Source organism: Drosophila melanogaster, chromosome 2R, assembly GCF_000001215.4.
Source record: "Drosophila melanogaster chromosome 2R".
In the NCBI taxonomy this organism is placed as follows: domain Eukaryota; kingdom Metazoa; phylum Arthropoda; class Insecta; order Diptera; family Drosophilidae; genus Drosophila; species Drosophila melanogaster.
In genome coordinates this window covers 9,142,133-9,165,563 of record NT_033778.4, presented here as the reverse complement: position 1 = coordinate 9,165,563, position 23,431 = coordinate 9,142,133, and the positions used below count along the sequence as shown (strand labels likewise).

The window sequence follows — 23,431 nt, the reverse complement described above, 5'->3', positions numbered from 1 at the left end:
AATGTTTTAAATCTTATATTTTTAACCATATGTACTTGCCAAAGAAACTACATAAAGGTAAAGAAATTTCAAATTAGAGTAGTTTTGTGTACTAATTAAAGAGTCGATCATTTATTAACTAAACTAAGTTGGCACTCGATTCACAACATGCATATTAATGAGTGTTTATCTATTGTTTTGCAGCCACAACTCAGCTCTTACATTAGATACGGCACGTTGTGCCAATAAAAAAAAGTCCCTAAGAGGAAATGCTCAGTACGAAACTGACTCACGTGTGGGGATCACAAAAAAACTACAGTGTTCCCTCGATATCAACAATTTAAATTGGTCATGCAATATAAACGAAAGTTTCTGAATAACACCAGTTGGTACGCTAAGGATAAAATAGGAAATTGTAATAAATAAAAAGTTAATAATTTATTACGGAACTACTTTTGCTCTTTTACGATAAGAGGCTTCACAATAGGAGAGCATACTTCATACTGCATGTACATATGCCTTCTGAGTGAGAGCTCCCACACATACATAAGTGTATCCCGTCTCTTTATCTGAAATCTTGTCGCCTCTCGTTAAAGGCAATGAATCCATTTCAAGACTCAGTTGAGTTACAGAGATGAACGAAGAACCTCACGCCCACGAAAATTTGGTTGCCAAAGCTCAGAGATCCGGCGATGCGGATCCGGAAGTTGCCAGCACAGCTAGCGAGAAGCAGCGCAGTTCCGGTGCGTCAGCTATTGCAGTTGGTACAGAATTTCCAGGCAATCCTCAGGCTTCAAGACCCCAATCACTGGGCATGTATCTACTCGAACCATTTATTTTAATCCTGCTGTTTGCCTACAACTTTTCATGTAAGTCCAGTGAAATGATCTTAGGGCATTCGTATCACTAAGGCTATGTGTAATCGCCTGGATTTTAGCAACCGTTCTAAAGAATGAAGTCATCTACCAAAGCTGCACCGCGGGTTTCGGATATCCGGATAGCGTTTGCCAGCTGCTGGGCACTAAAAATATCACGAATGAAACAAAGGTGGGGATAATAACTCTGGAAGGGAATATAGCAATTGATTTAATATCCTGTTTTCCAGAGAATTGAGGAGCAGGTACAGCCATACGCTGCACAGGTCACACTGGCGATGCGATTGGTGGAGTGCTTTATTCCCGCTTTTTGTGGGCTCTTTGCTGGCTCCTGGGCGGACCACTATGGACGCAAGCCCCTTCTCATGTGCTCTTTTCTAGGTGGGTGTAAACTACCGCTGGTCAGAAGATGCCCATGTGCTTAACCTGTTATGCAGGCTACGGCCTTCAGTATCTCATTTCAGCTGCGATTGCCTACTGTGCCATGTACACCCAAGGTCTGGTCAGTCCCTGGTGGTATGTGCTATCCATCGTACCGCTCTCTTGCTTGGGAAGCAGTGTGACCTATTCCGTGGCTGCCGTCTGTTTTATTGCCGATGTCTCCGGCGGAAAAGTTCGATCTTACAGGTAGTTAGCCAAGGAATCGAGTGGATTTACTATTACTTATGGACTTATGCACCCTAGGATGATTGCCTATGAACTGGCCATATATGTGGGCCTACTCCTTGGTAGCCTTGGTTCTGGTTATGCATACGAGGCCACGGACGCCTACATTGTGTTCAGCATATCTGCAGTTTGCATTTTCACGGCTCTATTTCTGATGGCACTCCTACTACCGGAGAGTTTGCCCGCCAGAAATAGGACACTATCAACACCGACGACTGACACCAGTGTGGTTTCCATGCTGAAGAGTTTGTGGAGCACCTGCTCGAAGCCTCGTGAGCACCAGAATCGCTTCATGCTCACTACCATCATGGTAGTACTCCTCCTCACCGCCTTTGTATCGGGTAAGTTCCAAAAATCATAATTTAGCATGCAAGCGTCGTTTAAAATCGAGGTGATCATACGGGAAAGCCCTGAAAACGTTTATGAACCTAAATCGTTTTGGCACTTCAAGATTTCATAAATCGATTGAAATTCTGAAATGGGTTTGTTATTAATTGACACGTCCTTTTGTTTGTGGATAAGCATTGACAAAGATCTTGGTTTGATATATTCATTTTGGCTATCGCCAGACGGCAGCAACTCTGTGTTCTATAAGTTTATGAGGATAAAGTTCCATTGGACCGTAAAGCAGTTTACTGAGTACGAGACCGTTGGCATTCTTGTACCCGCAGTGGCTGGTTCAGGTGGAGTTCTCTTTATTTGGTCGCTCCGCAAGGTGAGTTGTATGTGATAGCTAGCTAAATTGGTGCTTGACCTATGACCCATGACCCCTTTGACTGACAGTGCACCAATTCGGCGATTCTGTGGCTGGCACTGGTTTCCCTGCTGAGCCACTGCTCCAGCAGCCTGATGAAGGGCTTCGCCTTGGAGAGCTGGCAGATATACGTGGCTATTGGGCTGGGCGTTTTCAAGTCGCTTGTGAACCCCATGTGCCGCACCATGATCACCAATTTGCTGCCGGCTGATGAGCGCGGTAAGTACGGATGGCATGCCTTATGATCATGTTCTTAACACACATATTTGTGGTTTCCCCTTTCTAGGCAAAATCTTTGCCCTGCTTGGTGTCTTGCAAGCACTTTCCCCCCTCATATCTTCCACCTTGTACGTTGCGATCTACACCCGTACACTGAACACTGAACCGGGGATTTTCAACGTGTTTAGCGCCTTCTTATTTGGCATCGGTATTATTCTGCTGGGGTAAGTTTCTATGAACCTCGAGTGCGATAAATTTCTAATGTGTTCCATACCAAATATTTCAGCACGGTTTGGCACAAAAAGTCAAGAAATCTGGTGTACTATGAGCCGGTTTTTAAATGATTTATGGGGGAATCAAAGTTTCATGGAGAATGGAAGAAAGCGCCAGTCATGTCAAGTTTTGGCTATCACTTACACAGGTGGACTGGACTGGCTATGGGGACTCCCTCGACAAACTCTTTACGCGAAATCCACTCATCCGTATATCAACTCGAACCTATTTACATACTCGATTGTCGCGTAATAACCTATACAAATCCAAGCGTAGAGTTTGGGGAATTGTGCTTTGCCAATATCTCGAGATCTCACTCTGCCTTCCCTGGGGAAAAATCGTTTAATTACAGAAGCAAAATATTTTCTCATTAACAAAAATATGGGTTATTATTGCAGCCAAGCTGTGGCGTGTGCGCAGTCACTTGACAATTCTTACGGAATATCTATAAAAATGTCAGGATGTGCACACTTTTGTACACCAACGATTGGTGCTAACTACGGATCTGAGCGAGCGCTAATTCCACTTGCTAATTTTAAATTAGTCGCCAGATTTTTTACACCCTTGATCGAAATGGGTCTTGTGGCCGCAATCTACTCGAAACCCGAATGGAACTCAATTTACGCACAAATTTAGTGGCCCAACGGAGCAGAACGAAATCCCTGGAATTCTGGGTGGATTCAAGCCGACCGTATCGCATGAATTGTCATCGGGCCAATTAAAATGAATGTAAAAAATGATCAAAATCAAAATACCATTATAATTATAGCGATTTTATTCTTGCATAAGCTTAAATTTCCATTCCGCGATTTTCAATTTATTTAACTGATAACAAAAAACAGTGGACACATACACCTGTATAACCATTACTTGTGGTACGAAACGTGCACAGATACACATTTACTTCATCAGTTGTTCCTCTCGGTAAGTTTGCCCATTGGTCAGTGGAACCACTAACCACTTTTTAGACTCCCATGGCTCTGGCTCGTGCTACTCATTTGCACAATTCAAAGATGAAATCAAACCAAACATCCAAACTACGCTTCTCACGTTTTCCCTACCCAACTTTCGGTGAGTTGAGCTGGTAAGGTAGGGCTCCAGATCCAATTTAGCCCGTCCGGCGGCTAAATGGAGCATTCTTTGGGCTTGGAATCGAATCTGGCTAAGCGGGAGTGCGGCATATTTTCCCATATTTTCCGCCGGGGAATGCAATTTCACGTGAATCCAACTGATGCGGCTCTAGATGAACAACTGTTCGCCAGCGCGACTGTTTACCCTAGTGTGTGCTCATGTGTTGCCGCTTCCTCTGCCGCCGAGAGACCCGCTATAAAAGCGCACGGATTTCGCGGTAGCCGCTCATTTCGAGAACGAAACTCTATTTGTATCGTCGCCGTCGGAGTGGAAGTGAAATTCGGTTTCGTGTTTCCGACTACTGTGGCAATCAAGCGCTTGAATTATAATCGAATTTGGCATTAGTAACCCATAAATCTGATCGCCAGAGCTAGGCGCGAGGGGGTTGCTACTACGGTTACGTGACAAGTGTTGCAATGAGCCAGTGAGGAGGAGGAGAAGAAGCCAACAAGTTCGGTCATTTGAAGCTAGATATTCAAGAACTTGTCCACCAAGGAAATAGCCATGGTCGAGAAGGCGTCCAATGCGTTTACACTGGAAAAGCTCCGAAATCTGCAATGGGAAAAGGTGTTTCGTATGTTTTACATTGAACCGGTTGTGTTTATGCTGCTCTTCTCGCACACGTTATCGGGTGAGTTACCCTCCCCAGTGCCTCGGTGCCCAAGTCCTCCGAATCCACCAGCTAGAACGTATCACCAATTCGGCATCTTGTTCAGGCACCATCCAGCGCAACCAGGTCATCTACCAGACGTGCACAGTGATATTCCACTACAACGAGAGCGACTGCAAGCAGCTGGATGTGAAGAACGCCAGTGCGGAAATCAATGTGGGTTACAGTACGGCGGAAGCCACCAGTCCACTACCGAGATCTGATCCTACTCATCCGCTTTGCAGGCCATTGAGACGGAACTGCAGCCGTATGTGGCCAATCTGTTCCTGGCCCGCACCCTCCTGGAGAGCATTGTTCCAGCCTTCTGCGGCCTGTTCATCGGTTCCTGGTCGGATCACTATGGACGCAAGCCCCTGCTCATTGTTTCCATGATAGGTGAGACCTGTTTTATTAACTTCTACCTGATCGTGCTAACTAACGATTGTTGCACAATCAATAGCGCGGAGAAACGTAAACACAATCGAGCTTCTCTAATTTGTAATCACTTCTATAGCTTCTTTATATATACAAAAGTTTAAAGCTTCAGCTTAGAGAGAAGGGAAAATGGGTGTCAGACTTGTTATTTGAGTGCAAAATATATTAAACGACTCTAAGCTCAAATATATTAGATGTACAATAAGGGAGCGTGAAAAAGAACGGAAATAGCTATCAGAAGACTTTGTAATACATTTCCATATTTCTTATCCTGCGCAGGATTCTCGGCATCATTCCTCATGATGGCCGCCATCTGCGAGTTGTCCAGCTACTATGTGGTCAATCCCTGGTGGTACATCATGGCTGCAGTGCCCCACTCCCTGCTCGGTGGCAATTGCGTCTTCTCGGTGGCCGCCTTCTGCTTCATCTCGGACATCACGGATTGCAAGTCGCGTCCGTACCGCATGATCTTCATGGAGTCGCTTTTCTTTATTGGACTGACAAGTGGATCTCTGCTCTCTAGCTTTGTGTACGCGGCTGTGGGATCAGCGGCGACCATTGGGATTTCCGGCTGCATCGTTACTTTCGCAACGCTCTTTATCATCTTCTTTGTGCCGGAGAGCTTGCACTTCCATAAGGAACAGGAAACGAAGAACGCGATAACTGCAAATGTCGAAAAGGAGTGCATCGACAGCAAAGTGCCTATAACCGCCTGTGACCTCCAGTTGGACCGCGTTGCGATTGACTGCCCGCCGAACTTCATGAACGATGAGGAGCCAGGGAAGGATAAGAGGATGGAGCTGCCCACACCGGCAACGCCTGCGATGAGCTTCGACGACGACCTGTTGGCGAAGTACGTGGAGCGGCTGCCACAGAAGGCGGAGGAGCGCAAGCGCCAGGAGGCGGAAGAGCAGGCCAAGAAGGCGGGTCTGTTCAGTATGGTACACATCAGGGACATGATCAGCACCTGCTTCAAGCGTCGCGATCATCACGCGCGCGCCATCATCTGGCTGGTTACGCTGGCCATGTTTCTGTCCATCTTTGTATTCGGTAAGGCTCCGTATTATCTTCCTTTTAATACCATAGCTAATGAAGTACAATCGCTTTTAGATGGAGTGATGACAGTGATGTACCTATTCGTGCGCGAGAAATTCCACTGGACTGTGCGGGACTACACATTCTTTGAAACGGTCAGCCACCTGGTGCCCATGATTGGCGCACTCATTGGTTTCCTTATTCTGCGGAAGGTGAGCTTTTTAAATGGCGCCCACCGTGGGGCATACGATATGCTTTTAAGGTTATCCTTTCGTTATAGGTCTTTCGCCTGTCGGTGGTGACCCTGGCACTGCTTGCCTTCTTTTCGGAGATTCTGAACAATCTGGCCAAGGGCTTTGCAACGATGCCCTGGCACATGTACCTTTCGGTGACCTTGGGCGTCTTCCGCTCCATCTCAGGCCCCATGTGCCGCACAATAGTATCGAACATAGTGCCTCCCTCGGATCTGGGTGAGTTTCCTGATTGGTTAAAACCAGAACTCCAGCTGTTTATTTTTAGGAAAATTAACTAATTTGCCTCTCCCGAACCGCAGGCAAGATTTTCTCCATCAAGAATGTTTTGCAGTCATTCGCACCGTTCGGTAAGCGAGGCTAGTGTCGTTTGATTGTTGATTACTTTACTCACTCTTTGGCTGCTAATTACAGTGGCTGCACCCTTGTACACCCTCATCTATAAGCGATCCCTGACCACCTATCCCGGTCTGTTCAACTTCGTCAGCTCGTTCCTGTACCTGCTTTCGTTCGTGTTTATCGGGTAAGCTTAGCGCCCTGAACCGGCACTACTACAATGGGAGGAAGAAAGCCCCTCTCCAACCTGCTAATTTATCACACATTCAACCCCCCCCCCCCTCCTTACAGATATGTGTTGCGGATCAAATACAGGTACAAGCAGCACTACGCCAAGGTTCTGAAGTGAGGCGGCTATAGCAAAAAATTAGCACGTGATCATCACAACCAATCGAGCAATAAAGATTTACAAGTTTAGCGAATTTAAAGATGCGAATCCGGAAAGCAGGCGCTTAACTATGAGGGATCATCAGTTATAAATGGAACGAATGAATCTTTGTTTGACTTGTTTATTTATATGTTAAATTATTTGTAATTTTGTTTAAAAAGTGTAACTAGCTATATAGCTGTACTTCTAGAGTAGACAATTAAAAAGTCGCACATCTCGCCGTTACATTAGTTGAGTATCGGGTATCTAAATCTCTAATTGTACCCATTAATCGTAGTAGTGTAAAAGGGTATACTAGATTTGTTGAAGATTATGTAACAGGAACAACGATGAGGAAGTGTTTCCGACCTTATATTGTGTACTTATACCTAGATCGGGAACTATAAAACTTAAGGTTAGGCATCTCGCACGCCCGCTGAAAATGTTTAGAATTTTTTTTCTTCATTCATCATTTTAATTTTATTGTTTGTTTTGCCAATTCCTAGAGAAGTGTCATAAACATTTTGGTCACGTTCACTCTTAAATGCATTTTTGAAATTTCTCCGTCGTTTCACTAGTTGAGTAATAGTCGAGGAACTCGATGATAGCGTTCCTCTTAAGTAAAATAATTGTTATAGTGTTTATTTAGAGCTAACGCAATTAAATACCACTGAAATATTTATATATATATACATATTTATTTAACCTAAGTCTTTGGCGAATGTTTTATGGCTGAACTGTAAACTCCTATTCTACTGCTTGCTATTTATGCTTATCCTTATTGGCATAGCAAACACATCTCCGCAATAATACTTATATATGTAAATTATCATTTTAGTAGATTTTCCATATATTTATTAGCGTAAGTTTATTAATTACAATAGGGCTTGCGCGGTCTGCACTTAATGAGACGAATAGTAAGTACGTGGCGATGACCGACGCTTCTAATCTTCCAAAATCGACTGACTTAAGTATAGCAAGAGTTCTTATCTCTAAAGCTTAACAAGTTACAGTTTCTTATAGGTAAAGCTCGATCTATAGATGGGAAAAGCACTTGAGGCTTACGACTATATTTCGGGTGTTTTGTGATTGTGTTAACTCCTCCCCTTCTAAGACGAAGGCTGTCCACAGACTTTTTACAATTGGCAAATCTATTTGAAAGCGGATCTTACGGGTAACATTGGTTGTGCACTAAGTTCCCATACTGCCAACCTGGTACTGCGTTAAACCATCGAAGGGAAGGCAGCTCTGCGTGTCTGGATGATCCGAGAAGTTCGTAAATGCTGCTGATTCTCCATGTCATGGGTTCGCAACAAGGTTCTGGAGATGATCGTAGCGAACTTGGAAAAAATCTTTATTGTAACCGTCGACTTGTTGACGACGATGATGCTGATGTTGGTTGAACTAGTTGACCATCAAAACGTATGTGTTGAACGCACTCTGGTTGGCGTCTGATGGCAGATATTATTCAGTTCGTCGTTTCAGTACCCAGGCGCAGAAATAGTTGCCGCATCTTTACGTCTTTAGCAGATACTACGTTGATAGATCTTAATTCCCTCTTCTACTCTTCTCATCTACTTAAGAGGTAGTTACAGTTTTAATACTAAAGTTTTGACAATAATTAAGTATAACAATTATAATTTTATAATAAAGTTCATTCAGATATTTTTGATATTAAAGTATGTAGTAAAACGCTTATTGATTGCAAGTATTGATTTTCCTATTTAGTTGAACAGAATCAGGAAAGGGTATTGATAACATTAGTGTTTTATTTTTTTTTTAATCGGGAATTTGAAATCTAATTAGAGTGAGTGCGCTATACTGTTATTATGCCGTTTTGGTAATGCATTTATTTTCTATGGTAGTTTCAGGAAATATTTGTGGTTGCGTGGACTTTAAGTTTTCAAATCATTCGGGTCTAGCATTTCATCACATACCTTTAAAATTTTCTAAAGAGGATGAAGCGGAAATAATACAAAATGTTTAAAGATTAAATAAGAAGGATTTGACAAATATTTAATTTAAAAATGTTTGCAAACTCTTTTACTAGTGTTCAGATTTCACGTTTGTATTTTGCTAACTTGGCGATGGTCACAAAAGGAAAAGAAATACTAAACCTAGCGTAGATTATCTTTATGAACGACCCTCCCTTTTATGAGGACCGTTGTCCCGAGGTCTGCTTCGATTAGTTCTTCCCTATACCGTGGGGTTAGTTTATTTCCCAAGCGATTGTTTTGTTTTACCATGACGGTTTCTCCCACCTCAAAGGTTCTGTCTCGTCTTGTTACATTTTCTCTTCTTAGCTGTTTTTCCTGAGCTTCGTTAACCATTTCTACTATCTCGTTAGCCAATTCGGGAGGAGTTGAATGAATAATGTCGATCGGTCTTCTATTGGTGACTGAGTGCACCGTCTTATTGTATTCTATTGTTGCCTGAAGAATAAGGTTGACTGTATCATTCATTCCACTGTCAAGTTTCAGGCATCGAGCTATTTCTAAAAGCGTGCTGTGAAACCTTTCAACCTGTCCGTTTGAGGTACTATGAAGTGGAGGTGCGTTCGCTATGTCAACATTAAAACGATTTTTCAAAAGTGACTTGATTGACTCGGAATTTATGGACGGTTCATTGTCACAAAATATTGTCTTTGAATGGGGAAAAAAGTTCATTAGTTGCATAATTGCAGGTTCTAAATCAGTTATCGTTCGAGAGCCGATTGGTTGCACAATAGCGAATTTGGAAAATTTGTCAATACATGTCAAAAAGTAATTCCTGTCCGTAGAAAATATATCAATATGCAATGTCTCGCCTACATGTGACGGAATAGGTGTTCTCCCGAGGATTTGCTTTTGCGGATGGCGGTCGTATTTGGCTTTTTGACAAACCAAGCAGTTAGAAACAAAGGTAGCGGCTATTTGTGACATTTTAGGGAAAAAGTAGTATTGAAGAATTTGTTTTACATTCTCCTGTGCTGCCCTATGCGCTCTGTTGTGCTCCAAAGACACTATTTCCCGTTGCTCAGTTTGATTAAAAATGTCGCTGACCATTTTCATAGTGTGTCGGAAGGTTGTTGCTGGAAAGTCATTTACAAGACTGTTTTGAATGAAAGCTAGTACAGGTAATTCGCAGTGTATCGCATTCACTACATCCGGCTTAACCACATCACGAATTCTTCCGATTAAGGTCTCTTTGTCTAGAAACTGTATTAGATGCCTTGTCTTGCTTCCGAAAATAACAAAAGTTCGAGTTGAGTCTGCGGTGCCCTCATCTATCACAATTTGGTTTCTAAAACAGTTAACCGGCTTGTCGATAGTTTCGATTGTAAAAGTCAATGAAATTTCGCTATGTATTGTTGCAATGTCTGACTGGGGTTCGTCCTCTAGGACATGAATAGCCTGCCTGGATAGTGCATCGGCAACATAGTTCTCCTTGCCAGGTTTATAGAAAATTTTAGCATTATGTTCGTCTATAAACGCCTTCCATCTCTTGATTTTTGCATTTGGATTCCTATCTGACACGGCGTATGTTAACGGCTGGTGATCTGTAAAAATGTTTAAGTTTTTGACACCATATAGATAGTTCCTAAGAGACTTTAAAGCCCAAACGATGGCCAAAAGTTCTCGTTCATTTGTTGCGAAATTAAGTTCTCTATCCTGTAAAGTTCTCGAAATCATTGTAACAGGCTTGCCATCCTGTGATAAGACTGCCCCCAGGCCAAAAGCCGAAGCGTCTGTTGTTAAGTCAAAGGCTTTTCTATAATCGGGATACAATAACATTACATTTTCGGAGACAAGAACATTTTTAAGCTTCTCAAAAGCAGAACATTGTCTTTCATCGAAAGAAATTGGTATCTTTTTAGACTGGCTTGCGGAAACCTTTCCGTTTTCACCCTTCAGAATGTCAGTGAGTGGTCTAGCAATAGAGGCGAAGTCCTTAATAAAGCAGCGGTAATAACTTGCTAGCCCTAAAAACGATCGAACACTAAACAGATTAGTAGGTTGATTATATTTCTGAATAGCCTCTACTTTGCTAGGACTGGTTGTGATACCTCCACTTGACACCATGAATCCGAGATACTCGACGCTTTCCTTGAAGAAAAACGATTTCTCTTTAGAAACCCTCATGTTTGCCCCAGACAGTCTGTCTAGTACCCAAGCAACGTCGTTTACGTGGTCCTCAATTCCGTTTGAAAATATTATTACGTCATCAACGTAAACGTAACATGACTTTCCTATACGGTCCCTAAGAACATCATCAATAGCACGTTGAAAAATACTTGGGGCATTTTTCAAGCCAAACGGCAAACGGCAAAACTCGTATTTTCCATTTCCTACTGAAAAGGCAGTTTTCTCTCTATCCTTTTCTGCGAGCAGAATTTGGTGAAACCCCGATTTAAGGTCAAGGGTTGTAAAGAATCTGGCTTTTCCCAAATTTGACAAGATGGATACTACGTTTGGTATAGGGTACTTGTCGTCGATTGTTTTTAAATTTAGTTTTCTAAAATCTATAACCAACCTTTTCTTAGTATTTCCCTCTTCATCTGTACCTTTTTTATCGACTACCCAAACCGGATTGTTGTAAGGTGACGACGAGGGCCTGATAATTCCGTCCTTTAACAAAGCATGTGTCTCCTTATTCACAAAATCCGATACGCCCATGGGGTACGGATAGAGTTTTGAGTAAATGGGTTGGTCGTCCTCAGTACGTATTGTGGCAACAATGTTGGTATTATACGGCAGTGCTTCTTCCGGTTCCGCAAAGACGGCCAATCGGTTTCGAAGCATTGTATGGAATTTATTAGATATCTGATTTGGAACCACAATATTCTCTATGTTGGTGAAATTTACGCTGTCACATCTCAAAAACTGAATAGATTCCACTTCATTGTTGATATTCAACGTTTTGTTCTTAAAATCTAACGTTGCATTTCCCTGTTTCAAAAGGTCAAGTCCTATTATTGCGTCAAAACTAGAGAGACTTGGAAGAATAAAGAATTGAACAGATGTGTTAAATAGCTTAATAAAGCATTTCTGTTTGACGGTGTTGCAACCATGAAGCGATTTTACCGTGAATTTATTTTGTACCGGCATTATGTTTTTTAATTCAGGGAGGGGCTGTATGTAATTTTTCGAAGCCCCGGTGTCAATCAAAAGTTTTATGGTTCTCCCTGCTATCTCTCTTTCTATGTACGGTAGCAGGGATTTGTGGCTAAAAAATGAACATGATCGTAATTCACTAGTTCGTCCTCATAATCATCAACCTCCGCTTCTGCCTCCTTTTGATAACCGTCTGTATCTTCCTCACATTGACCTTTCTCATGAGGTAAGTAGTTGATCCTCTGCTGTTTTGGCCCTGTAAACCTTGCACTGCCACTCGTTGGTCTTTTTGATGCTTGCGCATACCCAAAATGTCCCTGAGCCTGACTTGTGTTTTGCTGTTGGGGTTGCGATGCGAATTGATTTTGTGTTCGAAATGAATTTTGTTGTTGGGATGGCCAAGAATATTGTTGTTGAGATGGCCAAGAATTTTGCTGTTGGGATGGCCAAATATTTCCCTGAGTCGGAAATGGAGTTTGTCCAAAATTTCCAGTTCTTCTAGATCGCATGGATACATCAGGATTTGTTAACTGGACTGGATCTTGTCTTTCCTGGTTATCATAAGTATGCACCTGACGCTTGCTAAAATATGGGTTTTTAGTTTGCATGGGCATGATTGAGTTTCTATCCTTATCGCTGTGCCTTTGTTCGATTTTCTGACCCCTGTCTCCAATATTTTTAGAATAAATAAGGGCGAATTGGTAACGCTCATGGTTCGACTCGACCTCTTGCGCTAAAGCGAGAGCAGTTGGTAAATCTTTTGGACCTTTTGCAAAAAGAATGTCGCTCAACGATTTCTTAGCTCCGGTTACAAATACACGTAACGCGTCCGTCCTGTACTTTTCATTCAGTGACATCGCCAAGGCACTATCAAATGTCATTATTGTCTTGTTGGTAAGTAGGGTCAGTTTTTTCTCGACTTCATCGTAGAATTCAGTAAGAGTCATGTCTCCCTGTCGCAAAGTTGATAGCTCTTGTTCGATTAGATAGATCGGCCTTTTGTCAGAATATGTGAAATCAAGACGGCTGATCATTGCTTTGAAATGTAACGGAGTATTAAAAGAAGCCAATACTGTATTCGCTGGACCTTTTATTTTATTTCGCATAATACCAAGAGCTTGGTAAAATGTTGAACTTCCCTCGTAATCTTTGAAAACTTTAAAAGCGACATGAGCCGCTTTTCTCCACGACACATATGTTTCACTTTTGCCATCAAAATCTGGCAGAGATTTAATTATATCTAGAGGCTCGCTACAGACAACACCTGGTCTAATTTCAGCATCTACATAAGTTTCCACCTCTGGGGTGTTCACTGTTAATTTCCCGATTCGCTCATTCATCTCCTGCAATTGCTTTTCAAATGATTGTTTTTGGACTGCGAGCGCACCGGCAACAGCACTCTCTACGATCGCTTTTAACTGAGCTTCAAATTCCATTTCGCTAGTTGTCTTTGTTTTTGACCACCAATTATCTGATGACTTATTATTTTTTTCTGCACTGTTTTGCCTACTTGCCTGGTGCGCTGACCATTTATTTAAGCTTGACACTAGGTTGTCTAAAAGGTTATCACTGTCACTCATGTATTTTTATTATCAATACTCTTTGCATAGGTTATAATATAATAATAATAATAATATTTTTAATTCGTTCAATAAGCGTTATACTTACAATATAATAATAGTGATTAACAAACAATTTTAAGGTAGATGGTCTTAGTAATTAATATTATATTTTATGTAATCACGAAATTTTTATTTCTTAGGTTAGAGTTAATTAGCCAAAGCCGCTGGTTTTGTCTCCGGATCCTCCTTTTGTTATTTATTTATAATTATTCAGTTATCGTAGGTTTTTATATCCGTTTGGGCGCCAATTATCATTTTAGTAGATTTTCCATATATTTATTAGCGTAAGTTTATTAATTACAATAGGGCTTGCGCGGTCTGCACTTAATGAGACGAATAGTAAGTACGTGGCGATGACCGACGCTTCTAATCTTCCAAAATCGACTGACTTAAGTATAGCAAGAGTTCTTATCTCTAAAGCTTAACAAGTTACAGTTTCTTATAGGTAAAGCTCGATCTATAGATGGGAAAAGCACTTGAGGCTTACGACTATATTTCGGGTGTTTTGTGATTGTGTTAACTTGTACATACGTATTAATACACTGGCCTATGAATGGTTCACAACTATATTGGGTCAACTGCCTATGGCCTGGTAAACGCTGTTGCTGCCCATTGACTTTTGAATGCCGAATACCGCGCTGCAATGGGATATTTACTTAGTGAGCTTCATATAATTTTCGGAACTCAAAAGGAAAACTCACGCCGACATGCAGAAGCACAGGAAGTACAGTCCCACACTGATGAAGTTGAAGATTCCCGGATAGAAGTTAACTGTTGCCTGGTACACGGCCGTATAGAGAGGTGCCGCTCCCAAAGGGGAAATGGACTGCAGGGAAGTAGTTAGCGAGAAGATTTTACCTACGAATGGAACAGGTATTAGAACATATATAGAAGGTCCGTGTTCTCCTCCAACTTACCCAACTCCGAACTGGGAGTCACGTGCGACAGGATGGCCTTGCACATGGGCGACATGACGCCCCGCATCATGCCCACCATGAGGGCCAAGTACATCTCGCTGCCGTATACGGCCGTGGCTCTGACCGTGCTCTCAAGAACACAACAGGCGAAGGCCAGGAGTGTCATCATGATGGTGGACAGTCCCAAAAGGCGGCGCAGTAGGATCATGGCGATGGTACTGCCAACCACTTGAATGACCACCCTCGCCGCGTTAAACACACTGTAGTCCTGGACCGTGTAATCGAACTGCTTCCGCATGAACATGTAGTTCACTGTGGACTCGCCCTCTGGAATGCGACCGACTAGTAAGTTCCTCGTCTGGAGCAAGCATCTATATCAATGTCACTCACCCATGGCAAAAACGCACAGTGTCAGCGACATCATCACAAACCAGATGATAGCACGATCGTAGTTCTCGCGCTTCCTGATGCAGGTCTTTACGAGGACCTTAACCAGGTCCAAACGGAAGAACTCGCGGATTCGGGACTGGGCAATAATTACGTAATTAAGTAACAGTTGACATTTGATTGAGAACATTGTACTTACCCCAGTTTCCAAATCTTCGGACTTCAGACTCTCGGCCACAAAGAAATATACGTATAAGAGCGCAATGGAGATAATCGATCCCACCAAGATAAAGAGTATTGAAGCTCCAGTAGCCGCATAGATATAGCCACTAGCTACTCCGCCAGCCATCATGCCCAGGCCAAGGGCAGCTTCCATGGTCACCATTCTGGGAGAAAAATGGATTAATGAATATAAGATAGTTAGATCAAACGTTCATCGAATTCATTCAATAAGATTCAATCGAAGTAACCTCTTTGAAACGCTCACCTCATGGCCCGCTTATTCTCGGTGGCCACATCGGATACATAGCAGTAGAGGATGGTGATAAGGGCGCAGGTGCCTCCGCTGAACACCGATGGCACAGAGGACAAAAGGAACCACCAGGGACTGATATTGACAGCAGTCGTTATTTGAGTAAGAACAACCAGGATGATTGCGCTGAAAAGGTAGCCTACAAAATAAGACTGATACTTTATAGAGTTCACTAGATCATGAGATTATCATATGGCATTCTCACCTGTAAACGTGGATAGCAGGATGGGCCTTCTGCCGAACTTATCTGACCAGGGTCCCAGGAAGAGGCTTACTATGGCGGGAACGGTGCTCTCGAGCATCGAGCTTATCATTGTGATGGTCGAGGCATACTCCTGAACTTGCCCCTCAATCTTCTGCAAAATGGGAACTCTGTTGATAGGGGATTCTCTAAAGGCCGGCTGATAAGCCCGTCAAGCGGTCGTCACGTTTCCATGACTCACTAGGTGTTTTGGCCGGGCTTAAATATCTGCACACATGCATGTCGAAATATTATTCCCGATTTGTGTACTGTGGTCGATAACTTTTTGTGATAAGACGAGTCATTAGTCATAAACAATTTGGGTTTACTTTTGTTGCGGTCAACTGATAAGCAAAAACAGGTGCGACAAAGGTTCTTCAGTATAAGTTAACTTAAGATACCAGCAATACATAGCTTTCAATCCGCATCTAATGTTAACAAGCATATGGAACGAATCACACTTGAACCCACAAAGGAAAAACAATAAGAATGTATATAAACCGAGAATGGTTTTTTCCCACAACAATGACTTCTAATTGAAATGCAATTATAGAATCACTGAAATCGCATTCATTAAAGTTTATGCATAAAAATACATATACGCCTATTGCTTTTCAACTTGCCTTAACCTCATCGGAGGCACGATCCGTACCGAGAAATGGCTCGCATTCGGTAGCATTGTATTTCATGACCGTGACACAGGTCTGGTAGAGTATCTGGTTCTGGTAAACGGCATCTGATGTAAACAATCTGATTTATAAACGCCCCCACAACACAGTAAACACATACATGTATGTACACACCTGTTAGGAATCTGCCAAAGAAAACCAGAAACACGGCGGGCTCTAAAATAAGCGAGCGGGGTCGTTTTAGCCAGCTAGAGAATGTCCTATTGCTGGGTGGCGGCGACCGCACTTCGATGTCCAGCGGTTCATCATCAGCGCCAATAATTGGCTCCTCATCATCTCTCGGCATTTTGTGGTTCAGTAAAGGTCGCGGTGATCGCAGCAATTATCGTGTAGACAAAGGAATTAACGATTCATTCAGCCAAGCAATATATCGTAGCGGGAACTGAGTTAAACATCTGTGCGCGCCGAACTCGAGTGATAGACTAACTGGAGGGAGCAGCTGAAATAGACGACGTAAACAAACAAAGCAAGCGATTGCCAATTTGAGCAAACCAAAGCGTTTGCTGCGCCCTATCTGCGCACGAACGCTCGAGCGGCTCCCTCTCGAGAAACCTCACATCGCGACACACAATTCCCATTCGATTTATGCTCAAAGATATTGAATGCTCGATGTATTCACACTTTATTGTCACACTGCAAACAGTTAAATCTTTTGTTCTTAACTTTACAATGCTTGCACATGCAAAACACAGTCCAAATAGCAGATATAGTATATATATACATATACACTGATCAAAATCATAATAATACTTGCAAAAATATACAAGGAGTACAAACACTAGATTAATTTACACAAATAGTTTCTAATCTTTTAAAACGAGAGCTCTTCGCAGCGCCTGCAGAAGGAATTTAACTTATGAGATACATTCAGCTAAATCGGTGCTCTGGAGAGTTTGTTAGCTGCCAATGGCCTGGTAGACACTGCTACTACCCATCGACTTCTGGATGCCGAAGATCACGCTGTATTGAAAAGTATTCGCTTTAAACTGGACTTGAACTGTGCTTGGTAGGACTTACGCTATCAGAATGTAACACACAAAGTAGAGAGCGGCGCTAATAAAGTTGAAAGCTCCGGGATAATTTTCCAAAGTTGCCTTGTAGACGGTTGTGTACAGAGGTGCAGCGCCCAGTGGCGAAACCGATTCCATGGAGGTGGTCAGAGCAAAGATCTTGCCTAAATTATTTCATATGGTTTTAGTTAATGGTATTTGCAGGCTAAACACTTTGGGTACGTACCAACTTCAGTCGCGGGTGCAACGTGCGAGAGAATCGCGCGGCACATAGGTCCCATGACGCCACGCATCATACCCAGCGTCATGCCCAGATACAGCTCTTGCCAGTAGACTGCTGTGGCTCGAACCGTGCTCTCCAGAACACAGCAAGCCAGGGAGAGCATTGCCATGGTTACGATAGACATCTTTAGAACGCGGCGCAATACCAACATGCCAACGATGCTGCCCACAATCTGGATCACGATGCGGGATGCGTTGAATAGACTGAAGTCCTTAATGGTCCAGTTGAATTTATCCTGCACGAACATGTAATTTACAGTGCTCTCTCCCTCTGAAATCATTATAAATTAACTCATATAATCTTAAGTTTGAATTATGTTACCCATGTCGAAAATGGCTATCGTAAGGGCAATCATTGTAAGCCAGATGATTGTGCGATCAAAGTTGGGGCGCCTCTTAAAGCAGGTGCGAATCAGGTCCGTGACCAAATCGAAACGGAAGAACTCACGGACTCGCGACTAAAAATGAGGGAAGGAGTGTTGAGATATTCGTTTCTTCTTAGCTATAGAAATTACTTACTCCGGTGTGAATGTCACCTGGATTTAGGCTTTCAGGTACAAACAGAAGCACGTACATCAAGGCAAACATCATCAGGCTACCAGCAATGGAAAACAACACCAGAGCATTTGTGGCAGCATAGATATAACCGCTGGCCACATTGCCCACCATTATGCCAGCACAGAGGGAGGCTTCATTGAGGACCATTCTTTCAAATAATATATCAAAATGAAATGGCATTCTTTGGATTAATAAATCAAGACTACCCATACTCACCTCAGAGCCTTCTTTCGCTCCTTGGCCACATCGGATATGTAGCAATAGATTCCAGTAATCAAGGCGCAAGTTCCGCCGCTTACGACGGAAGGAACCGAGGAAAGGAGGAACCACCATGGACTTATATTCGTGGACCTCGTTATGTAAGTGATTACTATCAGTATGAGTGCGCCAGTGAGGTAGCCTTTAAATACAATAAGAGTCATTTGTACAAGATGCAATTAAGATGTCCTGACTGATGATTATATACCCGTAAAAGTTGTCAGCAGGATTGGCCGCCTTCCGAACTTGTCGGACCAGGGACCCAGGAACAGACTCGCGAAGGCAGGAATAATGCTCTCTAGCAGAGAGGTTGTCATCATAATATTTGCAGAATACGTCTGTACTATCACCTCGACTTCCTGAAAAAACAGAAGTTCACTTTAGTAAACTGCACAACTGTACAACTGTGGATGAGTCAATGTGCCATATCTCGTACGTATAATTATAATTTTAACGCTTTCCTAGTAAATACTTCGATACTGCTTCGAAATGCAGTAACAAAGGATTTTGCTTACTTCTATTCCGGCCGTTGATAAGCCTCGACTGGCGTTCTAATTACCTTATCTCTAGCCTCCAAACAATGGCAGTTTTGCATTAGGTTGAGACGATTTGCTAATTTGATTTTACTTTGTCACGTCGGATGCTGATATAGTAAGATATACTAAGTAGGTCACGTCTTGGAAGAATATCGGCGAGCCAAATGCGAAATACATTGTTCTATACAGCAAAGGTCATAATAGTAGCAATTACTCGTAAAACAAGTTAATATTGTGATACATTAATTGTGGTTTTAAAATTGTTCAGCAGTTTTTGTAACTTAAACTTCAGTTTTTGTTTACAGTTACTGGATAAATTTGTTTAAAATTGCCATTTTCCTCATCGCCATAAAATCACAACACGAAACGCCCAGCAAAGCAGCAAAAATAATTTGCACAGAGATAAAAACCAGGCAACGAGAACAGAAACTACACAAAGTACAGATATCAAATTGTACATGATGTGTATACTATAAGGGTCAAATTAAATACTTACTTTATCCGCGTCCGATCCGCGATCAATGCCCAGCAGCGGTTCACATTGCGTGGCATTGAATTTCTCGATGGTGATGCAGGTTTGGTAGAGAATTTGGTTCTGATAAACCGCCCCTAAAACGCACACAAAGTTAATTCAATGATGCAATCCAATCGGTTTTACTGCCCTATAGCCATTATACCAATTAAATTTCTGGCGAAGAAGATTAAAAAAACTGCGGGCTCCAGGATGAACCAGCGATAGCTGCTGTAGTCATGAGGCGGCGGTACCGGAGGCGGGTCCACCTGCTCACTGCTGGCCGCAGATGATGCGTCCAGTATGCGTGGTGCCGAATCTTCGCCAGTCTCCACATCGGCCACCAAAGCCTCCGTATCAGAGCGAGGCATACTGCCGTTCCGTTCCGTTCCTACTTGCTCGCTATCGAGAACGGAACTCGTGGATGCGTCTGGCTTACACCAGTCTACCGGAGATAATGGAATTTACAATTCATTCACCAGAACGCTGCGCAGTTCCCTGAAAGTCTTCCAAACGCGACGGAGAGTTTTCAGATACTAAAGCTTCAGCTGCTTTACTGCTGATTAACGTGGATTTATTGTTGCTTAAATCCCTGGTACGTGTATTATTTTCACAAGTACAGCTGGCTGGATTCTCCCGCAGTTAACGTTACTCTATTCGAAACTTTCTAAATGCAAGCAGCAACAGCTGATTGACTTCTTCTTCTTCTGTGTTATTGTTTTGATTTCGATTTTCGATTCTTAGTGCTAGGGATGCCAACTTGCGGCGAATTGAGAGTTTGTGGTTTAAATTTTCTGACACTTTTTACTGGTTAATTAATTCAATTTATTTATAATTTTAGTAGCGTCGTCGGTCACGCTCTCCTCGCGAGTCCCGTTCCCGCTGGTCGTGACGGCCACGGTCACGTTCTCGCTCTCGTTCCCTATCCCGGCGATCTCTGTCGCCGTCCCTCTCGCGCTCCCTGATACTGTCGCGATCTTGGCGCTCTCGTTCGCGATCGTGGCGTCCATTGTTTTGCCGACGGTCATAGTCCTCGTTGTGGGTGTCCCGATTGCGCACCCTATTTCGCTGGCGGTCGTAGTCTTCCAGTTCGTCGTAGTAATCCCGGGAACGGGCGCTGTTGCCCTGCCCAGATCTTCGCTCGCGCTCCCGACTGCGGGACCTTGACTTGGAGCGAACTCTCCGTGGTCGTCTCACTGCTGTCGAATTCTCCTTAGGCCGGTTGGTCTCGTCTGCCTTCTCCTCGTCGCTGGGCAGTTCGTCGTCCAAGTCCTCATCCAGCACTGACACCTTGGGCTCGATTTCGTTGTTTTCCTCGAGAATGGAGCGCTTCTGGATGCGGGGCAGTATAATGTCGCAGACACGGTCGTTGCGCAGCAGTTCGTCAATGTACTCATCCATGTAGACAATCTCGAACTGGCCGGCGCGATTCTGGCGGCGCAGCTTTCGATTGTCTATGTACAACGGCTCCAGGTACTTGTAGCAGTCCAGGGCAGCTCCTGTGAGCCGTAGATAGAAGGCTCCCAATGCTCGAACGTACTTGAACTCCTCGTTCTTGATAAACTCCACTACGATGTCCTTTTCCGGCTGAATCTGCAGCATCTTGAGTGTGAGGCAGAGGAACTGGGTGGGCTTGATGTTGCCGCCGTAGACGCCTCCGACGAATCGCAGCTCCATTGCCTTGTCCACCAGAAGCTCCGCAGTGAGAGCAAAGCATTGCTCCTTCCAGTACTTAGAGTCGTATATCCTCGAACGGATGATCTTCTCGATGAGGTACTGCGGATTGGTGCCGTGCACGTTTTTGGCCTCCTTCACCGTGCGGTTGGCCATTTTCAGTTGAACCCTTGTTCCTTGTCAATCGTAACTCAAATAGGACTTTTCAATCCAGAAATTCGGGTATCTATTGGCAGCAGTGCAAAATGTGAAAATGCACCGAATATATTTATTTATTTTTCGGCGTTTGCTAACCAGAGTGGCCAGCTGCGTAAGGGAGAAATATGCCACTCCGCCAAGCGCATACACAAAGGCGATAACGATAGGGGACGGCAATCGGTATCGGGTGACGCATACGAACAACAGCTCCCAGACAACCAAGAAACGCAATAGCAGAAAAAAACTCACTTGTTCGCTAAATTCGGGTGAAAAAACAGATCAGCCAGGATGAGTTTCTTCGGGAAGATGTTCGGCGGCAAGAAGGAAGTGGCCCCCACCACCGGCGAGGCGATACAGAAGCTGCGCGAGACGGAGAACATGCTTATCAAAAAGCAGGAGTTCCTGGAGGCCAAGATCGAGGACGAACTGAATATAGCCCGCAAGAATGCGTCTAAAAACAAAAGAGGTATGAGAGGAGTGCGCCGAGGTCCTTGGCTTCCTAGTTGGTCACTCAAATGGGCCAAGGGGAAATGACTCATTGCTTTGTTTTTGTTGCGGCCGCGAGGCCTGCTCCCAGTTAATCAGTATCCCATACTGCCAGCAAATAGAAAACTCAATAAACAATATGTATCTCTTTGCCTTTTCACCCGCATACCATTCGATGCCTGGACGTGTCCGCAAATCGCTCAGAACGTAATATAAACATTACTTTTAATACCCAAAACAAACTCAAGCCATGCAGTAGAGTAATTTCAAAGCACGCATTGCGAATTGGCCAAATCATATTTCGGATATATACATAAGCCAGTCCTCGAAACCTTCTAATTCCTCCACTTCTCACATTTTCAGTGGCCCTGCAAGCACTCAAGAAAAAGAAGCGGCTGGAGAAGCAACTCCAGCAGATCGATGGCACCCTGTCCACAATCGAAATGCAGCGCGAGGCTCTGGAGAGCGCCAACACAAACACTGCCGTCTTGACCACGATGAAGAATGCCGCGGATGCCCTCAAGAGAGCCCATCAGAATATGTGAGTCATGGATTTGTGCCATTGTATCAACCAGGAACTAACTTTCACTTTTATGCAGGGACGTGGACAAGGTGCACGACATGATGGATGACATTGCCGAGCAGCAGGACGTGGCCCGCGAGATTTCCGATGCCATTTCGAACCCAGTGGCATTCGGCGCCGATCTGGATGATGAGGATCTCGAGCGGGAACTCGACGAGCTGGAGCAGGAGAACTTTGATAAGGAAATCATTGGCATACCCGAGCCGACGCCCACATTGCCAGAAGCACCCACAGAAGATTTGCCCGAGAAGGCCAAAGAAAAGAAAAAGGCGACAACCACGACTGCCGTGGAGGATGATGGTGAGTTCAGTCACTGCATGTGGATCTACGTTTGGTAATTAACGATTAACTTGCGTTACAGATGATCCAGACATGAAGCAGCTTTTATCCTGGTCCAACTAAATCAGAGAGCTATTGAAATCTCCTTACTGTTCTGAAGATACACCCTATCGTTTTTGTTTAATTTAATAATCAATACTGCTGTTAATTAAGCAAAATTTTAGTTCGAAGCGAGGGAGAGAATACAAGGCATTAATTCCTTTGGCAATTCAACAAATGGTACATAAACTAGGAATGTGATTTTAAAATAAACGAAATAAGCATAGTCAGGCCTCACATGAGCAAAAGTAGGTATCAACGTAGTTTCATATTTGATTTGTTTATTTTGAATAACGCTGATTGGCCATCAGGTGTATGCAGATCTAATATTCCAACAAAGAAATGTAGCTTTTTGATAAAAACCCAAATATGTTTTGTGGCACTCATCTTTCCGCAGTCTTAGCTTTGTATCGAGCGATTCAAACGAAAATAAAAACATGAAGCCTCTCGACTGCAGGTAACTCAGTAGCCGCGAGAGGCGCAAAAAAACATCAACTAAAATATTT

At 43.4% G+C, this 23,431-nt stretch overlaps 6 protein-coding genes and 1 long non-coding RNA gene across 9 annotated transcripts, besides 1 other annotated feature; 3 read left to right on the top strand and 4 right to left on the bottom strand.

Moving 5' to 3' along the window:
* The first annotated feature begins 596 nt into the window (after positions 1-596).
* On the top strand, positions 597-3,527 carry CG8046 (uncharacterized protein). 2 transcript variants are annotated; one of them, NM_165657.3, is made up of 9 exons: positions 597-848; positions 917-1,026; positions 1,085-1,235; positions 1,292-1,481; positions 1,539-1,861; positions 2,090-2,235; positions 2,304-2,493; positions 2,561-2,717; positions 2,780-3,138. In NM_165657.3, exons 1-9 carry the CDS (start codon positions 614-616, stop codon positions 2,835-2,837), a joined length of 1,560 nt encoding a protein of 519 aa, NP_724761.1. In that variant the 5' UTR covers positions 597-613; the 3' UTR covers positions 2,838-3,138. The 2 variants fall into 2 exon arrangements, with proteins under 2 accessions (NP_724761.1, NP_610465.2); NM_136621.4 differs by having other exon boundaries at positions 917-1,235; positions 2,780-3,527.
* A 38-nt stretch (positions 3,528-3,565) lies between these two features.
* lncRNA:CR44283 (long non-coding RNA:CR44283) lies at positions 3,566-4,080 on the bottom strand. The gene has a single exon (NR_124479.1). It is a non-coding gene; the product is annotated as a long non-coding RNA:CR44283 (long non-coding RNA).
* Positions 4,081-4,127: 47 nt separating this feature from the next.
* On the top strand, positions 4,128-7,657 carry CG8008 (uncharacterized protein). Of its 2 annotated transcripts, NM_001144151.2 has the most exons (9): positions 4,128-4,528; positions 4,614-4,723; positions 4,792-4,942; positions 5,261-6,031; positions 6,092-6,228; positions 6,297-6,486; positions 6,570-6,617; positions 6,682-6,790; positions 6,895-7,657. In NM_001144151.2, exons 1-9 carry the CDS (start codon positions 4,402-4,404, stop codon positions 6,950-6,952), a joined length of 1,701 nt encoding a protein of 566 aa, NP_001137623.1. In that variant the 5' UTR covers positions 4,128-4,401; the 3' UTR covers positions 6,953-7,657. The 2 variants fall into 2 exon arrangements, with proteins under 2 accessions (NP_001137623.1, NP_610464.1); NM_136620.3 differs by having other exon boundaries at positions 4,614-4,942.
* A 137-nt stretch (positions 7,658-7,794) lies between these two features.
* Positions 7,795-14,207: a mobile genetic element.
* On the bottom strand, positions 13,672-16,875 carry CG30345 (uncharacterized protein). Its single transcript, NM_165656.3, has 9 exons — positions 16,566-16,875; positions 16,386-16,498; positions 15,727-15,877; positions 15,477-15,660; positions 15,189-15,375; positions 14,993-15,128; positions 14,603-14,929; positions 14,387-14,543; positions 13,672-14,323 (listed from the first exon to the last, which is right to left on the bottom strand). Exons 1-9 carry the CDS (start codon positions 16,735-16,737, stop codon positions 14,260-14,262), a joined length of 1,491 nt encoding a protein of 496 aa, NP_724760.2. The 5' UTR covers positions 16,738-16,875; the 3' UTR covers positions 13,672-14,259.
* A 176-nt stretch (positions 16,876-17,051) lies between these two features.
* CG30344 (uncharacterized protein) lies at positions 17,052-20,304 on the bottom strand. Its single transcript, NM_165655.3, has 9 exons — positions 19,773-20,304; positions 19,592-19,704; positions 18,768-18,918; positions 18,518-18,701; positions 18,263-18,449; positions 18,066-18,201; positions 17,688-18,014; positions 17,469-17,625; positions 17,052-17,411 (listed from the first exon to the last, which is right to left on the bottom strand). Exons 1-9 carry the CDS (start codon positions 19,975-19,977, stop codon positions 17,348-17,350), a joined length of 1,524 nt encoding a protein of 507 aa, NP_724759.1. The 5' UTR covers positions 19,978-20,304; the 3' UTR covers positions 17,052-17,347.
* Positions 20,305-20,412: 108 nt separating this feature from the next.
* On the bottom strand, positions 20,413-21,608 carry Prp38 (pre-mRNA processing factor 38). The gene has a single exon (NM_136619.3). The coding sequence runs from the start codon at positions 21,434-21,436 to the stop codon at positions 20,444-20,446; it is 993 nt and encodes a 330-aa protein (NP_610463.2). The 5' UTR covers positions 21,437-21,608; the 3' UTR covers positions 20,413-20,443.
* A 41-nt stretch (positions 21,609-21,649) lies between these two features.
* On the top strand, positions 21,650-23,418 carry shrb (shrub). Its single transcript, NM_136618.5, has 4 exons — positions 21,650-21,944; positions 22,328-22,505; positions 22,564-22,847; positions 22,909-23,418. Exons 1-4 carry the CDS (start codon positions 21,767-21,769, stop codon positions 22,947-22,949), a joined length of 681 nt encoding a protein of 226 aa, NP_610462.3. The 5' UTR covers positions 21,650-21,766; the 3' UTR covers positions 22,950-23,418.
* The last annotated feature ends 13 nt before the right edge of the window (positions 23,419-23,431 follow it).

Coding starts and splice junctions, on each gene's coding strand:
- CG30345 (NM_165656.3), bottom strand. CDS start 16,737: ATGCCGAGAGATGATGAGGAGCCAATTATTGGCGCTGATGATGAACCG. Junction 15,129..15,188: donor CCGAAGATTTGGAAACTGGG/GTAAGTACAATG, acceptor ATTATTGCCCAG/TCCCGAATCCGCGAGTTCTT. Junction 14,930..14,992: donor ACTGTGCGTTTTTGCCATGG/GTGAGTGACATT, acceptor GTCGCATTCCAG/AGGGCGAGTCCACAGTGAAC.
- CG8046 (NM_165657.3), top strand. CDS start 614: ATGAACGAAGAACCTCACGCCCACGAAAATTTGGTTGCCAAAGCTCAG. Junction 849..916: donor GTTTGCCTACAACTTTTCAT/GTAAGTCCAGTG, acceptor CCTGGATTTTAG/CAACCGTTCTAAAGAATGAA. Junction 1,862..2,089: donor CCTCACCGCCTTTGTATCGG/GTAAGTTCCAAA, acceptor GGCTATCGCCAG/ACGGCAGCAACTCTGTGTTC.
- shrb (NM_136618.5), top strand. CDS start 21,767: ATGAGTTTCTTCGGGAAGATGTTCGGCGGCAAGAAGGAAGTGGCCCCC. Junction 21,945..22,327: donor TGCGTCTAAAAACAAAAGAG/GTATGAGAGGAG, acceptor TCACATTTTCAG/TGGCCCTGCAAGCACTCAAG. Junction 22,506..22,563: donor AAGAGAGCCCATCAGAATAT/GTGAGTCATGGA, acceptor ACTTTTATGCAG/GGACGTGGACAAGGTGCACG.
- CG8008 (NM_001144151.2), top strand. CDS start 4,402: ATGGTCGAGAAGGCGTCCAATGCGTTTACACTGGAAAAGCTCCGAAAT. Junction 4,724..4,791: donor ACGCCAGTGCGGAAATCAAT/GTGGGTTACAGT, acceptor TCCGCTTTGCAG/GCCATTGAGACGGAACTGCA. Junction 4,943..5,260: donor GCTCATTGTTTCCATGATAG/GTGAGACCTGTT, acceptor TATCCTGCGCAG/GATTCTCGGCATCATTCCTC.
- Prp38 (NM_136619.3), bottom strand. CDS start 21,436: ATGGCCAACCGCACGGTGAAGGAGGCCAAAAACGTGCACGGCACCAAT.
- CG30344 (NM_165655.3), bottom strand. CDS start 19,977: ATGCCTCGCTCTGATACGGAGGCTTTGGTGGCCGATGTGGAGACTGGC. Junction 18,450..18,517: donor GAGCGAAAGAAGGCTCTGAG/GTGAGTATGGGT, acceptor ATTATTTGAAAG/AATGGTCCTCAATGAAGCCT. Junction 17,626..17,687: donor TGCACCCGCGACTGAAGTTG/GTACGTACCCAA, acceptor GAAATAATTTAG/GCAAGATCTTTGCTCTGACC.